Here is a 14,125-nt window from a genome sequence, read left to right as displayed (position 1 = left end):
CACTTGTATACCACCAGCTGGAGTAATATCTGTATACTGTATAATAGTATTGTGCACACTTGTATACCACCAGCTGGAGTAATATCTGTATATAATAGTACTGTGCACACTTGTATACCACCAGCTGGAGTTATATCTGTATATCATAGTACTGTGCACACTTGTGTACCACCAACTGGAGTTATATCTGTATATAATAGTACTGTGCACACTTGTGTACCACCAGCTGGAGTTATATCTGTATATAATAGTACTGTGCACACTTGTGTACCACCAGCTGGAGTTATATCTGTATATAATAGTACTGTGCACACTTGTGTACCACCAGCTGGAGTTATATCTGTATATAATAGTACTGTGCACACTTGTGTACCACCAGCTGGAGTAATATCTGTATATCATAGTACTGTGCACACTTGTATACCACCAGCTGGAGTTATATCTGGATACTGTATAATAGTACTGTGCACACTTGTATACCACCAGCTGGAGTAATATCTGGATACTGTATAATAGTACTGTGCACACTTGTATACCACCAGCTGGAGTAATATCTGGATACTGTATAATAGTACTGTGCACACTTGTATACCACCAGCTGGAGTAATATCTGTATACTGTATAATAGTACTGTGCACACCTGTATACCACCAGCTGGAGTTATATCTGTATATAATAGTACTGTGCACACTTGTATACCACCAGCTGGAGTTATATCTGGATACTGTATAATAGTACTGTGCACACTTGTATACCACCAGCTGGAGTAATATCTGGATACTGTATAATAGTACTGTGCACACTTGTATACCACCAGCTGGAGTAATATCTGGATACTGTATAATAGTACTGTGCACACTTGTATACCACCAGCTGGAGTAATATCTGTATACTGTATAATAGTACTGTGCACACCTGTATACCACCAGCTGGAGTTATATCTGTATATAATAGTACTGTGCACACTTGTATACCACCAGCTGGAGTTATATCTGTATACTGTATAATAGTACTGTGCACACTTGTATACCACCATCTGGAGTTGTATCTGTATACTGTATAATAGTACTGTGCACACTTGTATACCACCATCTGGAGTAATATCTGGATACTGTATAATAGTACTGTGCACACTTGTATACCACCATCTGGAGTTATATCTGTATACTGTATAATAGTACTGTGCACACTTGTATACCACCAGCTGGAGTAATATCTGGATACTGTATAACAGTACTGTGCACACTTGTATACCACCATCTGGAGTTATATCTGTATACTGTATAATAGTACTGTGCACACTTGTATACCACCATCTGGAGTTATATCTGTATATAATAGTACTGTGCACACTTGTATACCACCAGCTGGAATTATATCTGTATAAAATTGTACTGTACTGTATACTAGATATTATACTATTACAGTAATGCAAACTTGCAGGCGTTGTCCACATTTGGAACTGGACCAGCTGAGTTACAGGCCCCAACATAATAGCTTGGCTGTTAATGCTCATTATCTCCCTAGTGCCCCCCTCAGGGAAAAAGCAAAATGTTTACAGTAAATGAACAAAGTCCTAAGGGTTCTTTGTTTTTTTTTACTATGGCAGACTTCAGTGTTCTCCAGCAAGAAAGTTCTTTCTGGGCCCAACTCTCTTGTTATGAGGGACAGCTGAAAGTCTAAATTGGGAGACTCTTTTGAGTAATTCCACATGTTCTGTGTTATGAAGTATTCTTTAAATAAAGCACATTACTGAATTAACATTTTGGGGGGGGGGGGGTATAATACAGTATACAGTACGTGTTCTCGATACTACCATTCTGGGTTAAAGAATAGTCAACTTTTTTATTTTTATCCTAAATTATGTGAAGTAAGCAAAAATAATTTTCCCAAAGCGTCATAAAGCTATGGAAGTGGCATTCCCATAGGATCAGCTTGAGGATTTTGGCTATACTCGACACCATGTCTCCAAACAGTTCATTTCCACCCTAGCAGCTTTCTGTATATATCATGGCAACAGCCAAACTTTTGACGACAGAGCCACCTGATTCCCAGGAGAAGAAGCAGACAATGGTGCGCTTATTACAATGTATCACACAGCCCAGTGCTCTGCTATGTATTCTATAGTGTAGATGTAAAGACCGCTGGGACGTTTCCTCACCGTAGTCATCTGAATTGCCATTTCCTACTGTTAGGAAGTGTTTGTTGCATTTTCGCACTAACAGGACACGTCAGACATGTTACAGAAAGTGTGAAGGTGTTTTGTTTTTCATATTTAACTATTAAGACCCTAACAGAGTGGCGCCAGCATCCTGTTACATATTTTTTTCTCGATTATGTCATCAATGGGAAAAACAGTCATCCCAACAAATATGTGACAAATCTCAACACCATTATTCCAGGTTTGTCTAGAATTGTTTAGTTTTGTCTATATATATATATATATATATATATATATATATATATATATATAAAAATAATTTACAGAGAGTTTATGAAAGCCTGTGTAGAGGAAGAATGGTGCAGTTGCCCGTATCAACCAATCAGATTGCTTATTTAATTTTTAAAAATTAACTAACACAAGCTAGAGGGCACTGCTATGGAGAAAGACCAATTATGTCAGCATGTACTGTGGAGGCTAGCGTTCTGTCACTGTGGCAACGCAGAGTCCTGATGCCTGTGGGTCCGGAGGTGCTGGGAACCAAGAAACCCGAACTTCCTCAATAGCATACATAGAAAGACAAAAAGGTACCCGCACTCACCGCAAGGAAACAGCAGACCGACTTCTATGGCATCTCGGACAGATCCGACTTCAGGCTGACAGCAGGGCGCTCAGAGTGGAGGCGACTGCCGGCAAAGTACGAGGCCGGAAGAAGCGCGATCTGCGCAAAACTTTGCTGGAAGAAGCCCGATCTGCGCGAAACTTTGCCAGCAGTCGCCTCCACTCTGAGCGCCCTGCTGTCAGTCTGAAGTCGGATCTGTCCGGGATGCCATAGAAGTCGGTCTGCTGTTTCCTTGCAGTGAGGGCGGGTACCTTTTTGTCTTTCTATGTATGTTAATTTTTAAAAAGGCTTCTTTAAAAATGAAAGACGCAATCTGATTGGTTGCTATGGGCAACTGCATCTCTCTTTCTCCACACAGGTTTTGCTAAATCTCCCTCATTGTCTTTTAAACCTTCTGCCCAGTCTGAGGTCCAGAACGCTCTGGATCAGGTTTTCATTAGAAATATCTCTTTACTTTGCTCCATTTAGCTTTTCCTAAACCCTAACCAGTCTCCCTGTCCTAGCTGCTGAAAAACAATCCATAGGAAGATGCTGCCCCCACCATGCTTGACTGTAGGGATGGGATTGGGCAGGTGATGAGCAGTGACACATAGAATTGAGGCCCAACAGTTTATCCCTATTTTCATCAGACCAGAATCTTGTTTCCTACAGTCTGAAAGTCATTTAGATGTTTTATGGAAAACTCCAGTTGAGCTTTCATGAGTCTTTTACTGAGGAGTTTATTCTTTCTGGTCACTCTGCCCTATAGCTCCAATTTGTTGAGGCTGCAGTGATGGTTGACCTTCTGGAATCTTCTCCCATCTGCACACAGGATCTTTTAAGCTCAGCCAGTGTGTGACAAAATAAATAATACCGCAAAATGACATAGTTTTAAATGAGATTGGGCAAAGGTTTATACAGTAATATCAGGAAGTATTACTTTACTGAGAGAGTAGTGGATGCGTAGAATAGTCTTCCTGCAGAAATGGTCGTTGCAAATACAGTGGAGTTTAAGCCTAATGGGATAGACATAAGACTATCCTTCATATAAGATAGGGCCAGGGACTATTCATAGTATTCAGGATATTGGGCAGACGTATTTTATGTTCTGATATGCATTATCCATTGTGAGACCTGATTGTCTTTCTAAATCATGTCCGGTCCACCAAATTTACCAAAGTGGACTCGGACCAATGTGTAGAAACATCTCAAAGATGATCAAGAGAAATGGGAGGCCAACGGAGGTAGATTTGAAGAGTCATAACAAAGACTTTGAATGATTAAGTGTATGCCAAATTAATTTTTCCTTTTTTAATGCATTTGCAAAACTTTCCAAAATTCTGTTTTCACATTCTATTAAAGGAGTACTCCGGGTTATGAAAACTTATCCCTTATCCTAAGGATAGGGGATGAGTTTCAGATCGAGGGGGGTCCAACCCGTACCGGCCCCCTGCAGTCAGCGGCGAGGGGCCGTGTGTAACCACCGCATGACACGGCAGCTGACATGCCCCCTCAGTACATCTCTATAGGAGAGAGCTACATTCGACAGTCTCGGGCTCTGCCATAGAGAAGTATTGAGGGAGGTGTGTCGGCAGTTGCGTCATTTGGTGATCGAAACGCACTATTCCAGCAAAGAGCCGAGGCCCCATATGGGAAATCGCCAGGGACCCCAGTGGTGTGACACCGCCCCCTCCCCCCCCAATCTGAAACTTAGGATAGGATAGGGTATACGCTTTCATATCCCAGAGTACTCCTTTAAGTTCAGAATGATGGTTGTGGGGGTAATGTATGACATAACCTGGTGCATAACTCAAGCAAGTTAACTCCAAAATATTCCTTTTTGTTTCAGCTTGCCGACCAGGATTTTACAAAGCAGTTACTGGGAATCTTAAATGTGGCAAATGTCCTCCACACAGCTCAACTCAGGAAGAAGGCGCCACACAATGTGTGTGCGAGAAGAACTATTACAGAGCAGATAAGGACCCTCCGTCTATGGCTTGTACAAGTATGTATGCTCAGTAACGTCATAGGAGACCGCCATACTATCAGCAAGTCAGTGTTGTGTCAGTATATACTACGGAACAAAAACACACGTTTCACATACAGTATACAGAAAACTTTTTTAGGTGTGGGAAACCAAATACTCACCTTGTTATTCAGTCTCAAAATGAACAAATATTTGTACTATGGAATTTAAAGGGGAGAAATATTAATAGTGTTTCATTCTTAGACTATTGTTTTCCAAACAGTGCATCTCCAGCTGTTGCAAAACTACAACTTGCAACATGTCCGAACAGCCAAAGGCTGTCTGGACATGCTGGGAGTTGTAGTTTTGCAACAGTTGGAGACACGCTGTTTAGAAAACACTGTCTTAGACAATGCCAATTTAGACGGACAGTCTTTCCAGTGCACTAGATTTATCGCAGACTGTCTAGTCTAATCTAAGATGCTCTATCCAGTCTAAGTTTAGACCAATTATTAGCTGGCTTACTTTAGACCAAAACACTGCACCCAGAATCAGCATCACATTTTAGGCCATGCCCCTTTCTCTCTTACACTGCACCCTTTTCTGCTAAGCCATGCCCACTATGGCTCCGATGTAGGTCCTTTGCAAGTAGCAAAGGGAGAGTTGATATGTTGCCCTTGGCTTGTGACTTAAATGTAAAGAATCCCTTCCAGTTTCATTATGATAAGATGAGGTGGAGTAGTCTATTTTAACAGTCATTTTTCTTTGTAGATAACCTTACTGTAAGCTGCATTTTTTATTTTATTCGACTGGTTAAAGAGGTACTCTGGTAAAAAAAAAAAAATTTACTGGTGCCAGAAAATTAAACAGATTTGTAAATTCCTTTTATTAAAAAAATCTTAATCCTTCTAGTACTTATCAGCTGCTGTATGCTCCACAGGAAGTTCTTTTCTTTTTGAATTTATTTTCTGTCTGATCACAGTGCTCTCTGCTGACACTTCTGTCCATATCAGGAACTGTCCAGAGTAGGAGCAGATCCCCATAGCTAACCTATCCTGCTCCGGACTGTTCCTGACATGGACAGAAGTGTCAGCAGAGAGAACTGTGGACAGACAGAAAAGAAATAAAATAAAAAAATGAACTTCCTGTGGAGCATACAGCAGCTGATAAGTACTGGAAGGATTAATATTTTTAAATAGAAGTAATTTACAAATCTGTTTAAGTTTCTGGCACCAAAAGAAGATGGTTTTCCACCGGAGTACCCCTTTAAAGGGGTACTCCAGTGGGAAACTTTTTTTTTTTTTTTTTTTTTTTTTTAATGGTGCCAGAAAGTTAGACAGATTTGTAAATTACTTTTATTAAAAAAAATCTTAATCCTTCCAGTACTTATTAGCTGCTGAATACTACAGAGGAAATTCTTTTCTTTTTGGAACACAGAGCTCTCTGCTGACATCTCTGTCCATTTTAAGAACTGTCCAGAGGAGGAGAAAATCCCCCTAGCAAACCTATCCTGCTCTGGACAGTTCCTAAAATGGACAGATATGTCAGTAGAGAGCACTGTGCTCTTGAAGTCAGCAGAGAGCACTGTGTTCCAAATAGAAAATAATTTCCTCTGTAGTATTCAGCAGCTAATAAGTACTGAAAGGATTAAGATTTTTTTAATAGAAGTAATTTGCAAATCTCTTTCTCTTTCTGACACCAGTTGCCCAGTTGATTTAAAAAATAAATAAAAAGTTTTCCACCGGAGTACCCCTTTAAAGGGAATTCCCATTTGGAAAACATTTTGACATGTCCTAGTGATGGGCAGGGGTCTGAGAGTTTAGACTTCCACCTATCAGGAGAACAAGCGGGGAGAAGTTCGATCTCAGCTTGTTCTCTCCTGTTTCGCATGATTGAGACAAACTCACAATATACGCCTATAAGCATGTCTCAATCATGTGAGGAAGAGGAACTGGGGGCAGCACAGACTTCTCCTGGCTCGTTTGCCTGATTGGCAAAGGTCAGAACACTCAGACCCCCACTATCAAACTATTGACATGTCAAAAGTTTTCCAAATGACAGGTACTCTTTAAGGTTTCTCCTTGAGAAGAGTGCCAAAATTCATGTGGAGAATTACAGGGCATTCATGCTTCACTGTGAAGAACGATATGTAAATGAGCTCCCTAGTAGAAGGAGAATAACTCGCTCTCTGGTGCCACCTATTGGAGGTAGCATTCTAAGAATATGAGAAAAATGATTTCAGTAAAACTCTACAGTCATCTGTATATACTTTATCATCTTTAATGATTAGATAAATTTGACAACATTTTCACTCTCTGGTAAAATAACATACCCAAGTGTTCACCTCCTGACTAAATCTGGAGAGGGAATTTTTTACTTGCATATATCTTGTTAATTGTTAATATATTATATGTATGTAGAGTAAGCCATATTTAACTAAACACAGCACCACATGTAATTATCTTCTAAAAAGGTCATGTCTTGGGATTGTATTAAAGGAGTAGTGTAGCGGGACTTGTTATGATCCTGTTGTGCCCCGGCTGCAAAAAGTTAAAAAACAAACTCTAACTCACCTTCTGCTGTTCCCCAGTTGGGTTGATATCAGTCCTCCGGTCCCAGTCTTCTTCCTGCTTCCAGTGCATGGATTGTCACACTGTGGTCAGCGTAAGGCCGGGCCGCAGCGATGCCTTGGCCAGTGATAGGCTGAGTGCACTTTCATGTAAGGAGCATGCAACTTACTGCAGCTGGCAATAAGCTGACTGCAGTGTGACGATCCGTGCACATGGAAGCAGGAAGAAGACCAGGACCGTAGGACTGAAGACCGATAGCAGCGCAACAAGAGAATGGCAGAAGGTGAGTAACAGTTAGTTTTTTTTAACTTTTTGCAGCTACACTACTCCTTGAACTCTAGAGATGTACAGAATATCCAATACCAAATTCTACAAACCGTACCATCCCCTACAGTTCTGCTTGTTTCTTGTCACAGGACCTCCGTCTGCACCAAGAAACCTTATTTCAAACATCAATGAAACATCAGTCATATTGGACTGGAGCTGGCCACTGGACACTGGTGGACGAAAAGATCTCACTTTCAATGTCATCTGCAAGAAATGTGGTGGGAATACAAAATTTTGTGAAGCTTGCAAAGGAAGCATGAGGTTTATCCCCAAGCAAATTGGTTTAACCAACACCACTGTGACCATCATGGATTTACTTGCACACACTAACTACACTTTTGAAATTGAATCTGTGAATGGGGTCTCTGACCAGAGTATACCGGCGAGACACATCGCTGCAGTCAGCATCACCACCAACCAGGCAGGTCAGTGTTTCCTCACTACTCCATGTACAGTTATATACAGTTGTGGCTGAAACGGTGTCTTTGCACTATGAAATAATCCACCACCATTTGATGAGAATCATCTGTGTGCTGCATTTATCCTTTGGCTATCTATCTACCTATCTACTGTATCTATCAAATATCTAGTTATCTATCTATCTTTCTATCTATCTACTGTATCGATCTAATATCTAGTTATCTGTATATCTCATACTTATCTATTTTACATCTATCTATCTAATTATCATCTACCATCTCGTATCTATGTATTTGTCTATCTCATACTAATCTATTTCATAACTATCTATCTGGCCACAATGGTGGCTATGTTGTCTTCAAGCCTTCCTCGAATCCAACTAACAACGGTTAATTATTAATAGCATTGGAATACACCAAAGATAGACATTAATGACTTAACCACTCAATATGCTATACATTTCTGACTGGTGGGGTTCTATGGCTGAGACCCCACTGATCGAATAAACGAGTATCCCCTAACTTCAGACCCTGGTTAAAAATTAAGTAAAAAACTGCCCATATTGTATATAGTTGGAGTACCACTTAAACATCAATGATGGCTAAAGTCCTAAGTCCTTTGATCTTGCAGAGAGACCCCTTTCAGGCTTGTTCCTCTGTTTTAGAGCAGTTCGGGCCTTATACTAAAGCTTTCCTGTAGACAAGATGTGACAAGTAAAAGGTAACATATTGTTACTGTAACAGATCGACCACTGAACATACAGGAGGCTGATTTATTATTAACCATGAGAGCTTCCTAATGTCTTGTTTTCCCGGCTACCACAAAACATTGAATGAATCCACAGTTCCAACCATTTATTAATTCAGTTTCCGCCAGTAGTTTAGAATCAATCACTGGGTAATGCAGTAGGGGGAAATATTTAAGGCTGCACAGGTCAACGTTAAGAGCGCTCCCACTATTTACTACACACATTTAGGAAGCGGCGCAAGGAAATTAGAGCAAGATATTAGTTACCATTAGGAAACCTGACTCTGCGGTGCACATCCTGAATGAGGCTATTTATACGCAGCAAACGGCACAGGAAATTGACTGCTACATGTTCAGGATACAAGACAACCTGAATATCACTGGTAACATTAACTGATTATAAATTCTCTCTTTAGTGAAGTTTAATCGCCACAAATCAATCACAGCAATTTATATAATAGGATAGTGGTTTCTGATATGGACATTGAACATTAATGACTGGAGCTCCATAGGAATGCATTGTTTAATACGCATGCAGCATTTACTTACTGGATTACAGCTTATTTGTAATAGTTTTGTGTTGTTTTTTTATTTATTTATTTTTTGCATTTATTTAATACTTCAGTTAATATTGAAGGTTGCCCTTCAATGTTACATGAGGACCTATGAGTTCAGGGTCATGGGTTAATAGAATCAATTGAACAACACCCGGTGTGATCAATAACTTTTGACATGTCTGATCGAATTGTCAATTATTTTATTTTTTTAGTGACAGTAACACTTTACCTGCCTCCTCATCCATCTGATCTGTCCCTCGCTGCGCCAGTCAGCGTCAGCAGGCTGGAACAGTCGAGCACAGATAACACTGATCAATGCTATGCTATGGAATATCATTGTTCAGTGTATGCAATCTAATGATTGCATGTAATAGTCTCCTATGGGGACTAAAAAATAGTGTAAAGAGTATTAAAAAGAAGTTAATAAATGTGATTTAACCCCTTCCTCAATAAAAGTTTGAAATGTGGTATCACCGCGTGTGTAAATGTCTGAACTATAAAAAATAATACATTAATTAAACTGCATAGTCAATGGCGTACACGTAAAAAAAAAATCCAAAATTGTATATTTTTGGTCACTTTGTATACCCTAAAAAATTTATAAAAAACAATCAAAAAGTCCTATCAAAACAAAAATGGCACTGAGAAAAACTTCAGATCACGCCCTCAAACATCCCCATATATGGAAAATTAAAAAGTTATAGGGATCAGAAAATGACAGTTAAACATTCAAATTTTCGGACAAATTTATAATTTTTTTAAAAGAAGTAATACAAAATAAAACCTATATAAGTTGGGTATTATTTTAATTGTATGGACCTACAAAATAAGGATAAGGTGTCATTTTTACCAAAAAGTGCACTGCGTAGAATTTTGCCCCACAGAGATTTTCTTTTGTTTTGTTTCAACATAGATTTTGTGGTGGAATCATTGATGTAATTACAAAGTACAATTGGAGGTGTAAAATATCAACCTGTAGGTGGAAAATTTTTATTTTTTTGAAGGTGGGGTGGAAAATAAGCGGTTAAAAACATTTTAGGGAAAGGTCACAGTAATTATTTACTAAAATAATTTTGTAAAAAGAAGTATAAAAGTTTTAGGTTTACTTAAGATATAACAGACCTGGAATTATGATATGTTATCTTAGATTTACATGGGGCTATAGGTAAGACAACTGAGTTATCGGAAAAGGGCTTCCTGGGATAGAAATCCTCTAGAAAAGTAACGTAATTATATAATATTATTATGATAGTGTTTATGGCAAAACATAAGATGACTGCGAGTGAGCACATAAAATAATAGAGCAGCTATGCTATCAGAGACTGCCTGTTTATACAGCGTACAGTAATGAAATCTTGCTGTATTTTATGTCTATAGTTCCAGTATAAGACTTTGGCTTTCCATCTCTGCCAAAATAGCACTTTACTTAATCTAGCTGCTCAAGGAAATTATCAAAACATATATATTTATGAATGTTGTGTATAATGAAATATCACTGGATCGAGCCGTTTACTTTATTAAACTAAATAAGTTAATGAATAACTGGAAGACTTCTGATTACTGGATATTAATGCAGCTTGTTTGGCAGTGAAGGCTCTGACTATAAAGAGAACAGTTTTACGGCCTTATCAAAAAAAAATCTATTCAGCTATTTCTTAGTTATATCAGTTTCTGGGAAGTTTGGGCGATGTCCAATACAGCGACCATGACAGCTCCTACAGGTATTCTTAAGTATGCAGGGAACAATCTTGTTTATCAGGATTGTAGGAAAGTTTTAAAAATCTATCATTTATCTATCTATCTATTAGAGATGAGCAAATTTTTGAAAAATTTGATTCGTCCGAATCACCGAATTTCTTAGTGGGATAACCCTCAGTCGCCTCATAAATCTGTAATTTATTGTATATATTTAGAATATTTAGTAATATAAAGGTTACTTACAGGACCTTAAGTCATGGGATCTATAGTAAATGTGTTATGCTAAAGTTAAGGACCTTTCAGGTCATGTGATTTAGTCATGTGATGTACCACAATCCTTTGTGATAGGACTGACAGGTGTGGGAACCAATAAGCTTTGAGCCTGCCCCTTCGGATATAAGGGCGCTGTGTCCAATCCTCGCTCTATTTCCCCCGGGATATTACAGCGAGCGGAGCTCTGTGCAAATCTACAAGATTAATTAGGCTTGAAGCCTATACCTTAAACGTCTTGATAACCGTGAGTCTACCTAACTCCAATTCAGCTAATTCTATGTGACTACTTAACCTAAATCAAACCCCTAAATTCAGTGGAACAGCGTAAAGCAAGCCTCAACGCTTATTCCCTACAAAGCCCCAATGAACCTGTGAGGAGCCTAAAATCCGGTCCTCTTGTAAAGACAGTTTGCTGATTTCAACCTGCATAAAATCTGCAGTAAAGTTATTCCCAGTTTACTACAATTCCGGTTGTGGACAATCCTTTATTCCTCCCTATCGTTCCTGGGACGGGTGGCGGTAGGATATATATATGCAGAGGAACCCGCACCCTGGCATCACGGCAGTTAAGGGTTAATGCTACACCCTTTCATCCCTGCACAGCTACATCCTATTCCCCCTGCACCCCCCAAGCTTACCACACATATCCTCAATACTTACTTGTGGTCCGATACCAAGGAATGTCTGTAACTGGGGAGTCACCTTAAATCTGTTTTGCACTATTCATATTTGTGAAGTGTTGGTGTGGCACCATGGTCAATCTACTCTGATGCATCAGGCATTGGTGGGTGGAAATCCTGGCTGATCCCTGCCTGATTCATCTTCACAAAAGGTCAGTCTCTCCACATTTTTCATGGACAGACAAGTTCTCCTTGGGGTTACTATGGCCCCTGCCACTCTAAACTCCCGCTCTGATGGCACACTACTGGCCAGACAGGAAAGCTTTTCCAGGGAAAACACTGCTAGTTCCGGCCACAAATCAAGTTTGGTTGCCCAGAAGTCCAGCAGATCTTCAAGGCGTGTTGGCATCATCATGTTAAGGTATGCCACCACCTGCTGGTTCAGGTCCTGCTCCAGGTCTACCTGCTGCTGATGAGTTGCTTCACTATGCGGGTGAAGAAAGCTACTCATCAGCGACTGTAGACTCAGGCTACTGCTGATGGAGCTGGTACTGCTTCTGCCACCCCACCCCTCCCCAACAGCCATGGCAGTGGAAGGTGAGCACAGAGGGCCCCCTGAGTCAGACCTGTGAGAGGATGGATGATGGTGCCGATAGGCATCGGCCAACTGACTACGTAGGATGTCTCTGTCGTAGGTCAGTTTGTCCTCCCTCTCAGTGGGTGTAAAAAAGACCCCCATTTTGTGCTGGTAGCGAGGGTCCAATAAGGTGGAGAGCCAGAAGTCATCCCTCTGCTGAATGGTGACAAAGGGCCTACGCAAGCAAGTGAGCATACATCATAAGGCTTTTGTGCAAGTGACTCGGAGGGACTCTCTGCCTCCATCTCCACTGCATACTGCCACGATGTGTCTGGGTCCTCTGTCTCGCCTTCCTCATAACCCTCTAGCTCCTCTAGCTGCTCCTTCTCTCCTGTCAGATGACTAGAAACGCCACCCATCTCGCAAAACCTAAACTGTGCTCCACTGTGTTTCTCCCCCCTCCTCCTCCAGTTCAGCCCCCACAGGGCTCATGTGGCTGTGAGATGTAGGCGTCATGTCTCAAGTGCCCTGACCAGCCATCGTTTCCAACACATGTTGTAGTAAATGAAGAAGTGGAATGATGTCGTTCATCCCGTAATCCTGGCGACTGTCTAATAAAGTGGCTTCCTCAAAGGGCCTGAGCAAACGACAGGTGTCACGTATGAGCTGCCACTGGTTGACATTGAAGTTACGCAGGGGAGTCCCCCTATCCGCTTGGATCATCAAGAAATCGGTGATGGCTTTTCTCTGTTCATATAGTCGGTCCAACATATGGATGGTGGAATTCGAACATGTGGAAACGTCACAAATCAGACTATGTTGGGGATACCATTCTTACACTGCACTTCAACGAGGGTGTGCTTTGCGGTGTACGAATGGCTGAAGTGCATGCAAAGTTTCCTTCCCATTGTTGGGATCTCTTGCAGATGGGGGGGGAGCACTTCAGGAACCACTTAACAACCAGATTGAACACGTGTGCCATGCAGGGCGTATGTCTCAGGCTTGTTGCAGTGCAGAAATGATGTTCTTCCCGTTGTCGGTCACCATGGTTCCCACTTCCAGTTTTTGTGGAGTAAACCATGATTCGATTTCTTCATATATGACTTTTCGCGGTTCCTCCCCTGTGTGACTTCGTTTGCCAAGGCAAACCATGTGAAGAACAGCGTGACACCGTGGTGCCCTGCACACATGGTATGCTGGAGGGGCACTGAGACTTGTCCGTGCAGTGGCGGCTGAGGACACGGTGTAGGATGAGGAGGCAGAGTCACACTCTGTCACAGGACCAATGGCCTGAGAGCGTGGAGGCGGAAGTTGCGTGACCTGTCCAAGTTGCTGTTGTGGCTGTGCAGGAACCACATTAACTCAGTGGTCCGTAAAGGACTTGTATGGTCCCTGACAGTAGTTACAGCTCCACACGCACTTTAGTACACAACAACAGGCTCAAGGACTGGCCAACCTTCTGTTCCACAAAATTGTGCAGGCCTTGTACTGCCTTCTTTGCAAAGAAATGACAGCTTCGCACTCTCCACCTCGGCTCAGCACAAGCCATCAGTTCTCTTAAAGGTGCAGAGTCCACCACTTGAAAAGGGAGGGACTGTAGCACCAGCA

At 41.1% G+C, this 14,125-nt stretch overlaps 1 protein-coding gene across 2 annotated transcripts in view; it reads left to right on the top strand.

Moving 5' to 3' along the window:
* EPHA3 (EPH receptor A3) overlaps positions 1 to 14,125 on the top strand; it is a 434,619-nt gene that overhangs the window by 264,890 nt on the left and 155,604 nt on the right. For both annotated transcript variants that reach the window (XM_056559344.1, XM_056559343.1), the window contains exons 4-5: positions 4,612 to 4,767; positions 7,715 to 8,050. In XM_056559344.1, the coding sequence (XP_056415319.1) occupies positions 4,612 to 4,767; positions 7,715 to 8,050 (492 nt within the window). The remainder of the gene's footprint in view (positions 1 to 4,611; positions 4,768 to 7,714; positions 8,051 to 14,125) is intronic.

This window comes from Hyla sarda, chromosome 2, assembly GCF_029499605.1.
Source record: "Hyla sarda isolate aHylSar1 chromosome 2, aHylSar1.hap1, whole genome shotgun sequence".
Taxonomy (NCBI): domain Eukaryota; kingdom Metazoa; phylum Chordata; class Amphibia; order Anura; family Hylidae; genus Hyla; species Hyla sarda.
The sequence above is the reverse complement of the archived record's forward strand: the minus strand, read 5'-3'. Positions and strand labels throughout refer to the sequence as shown.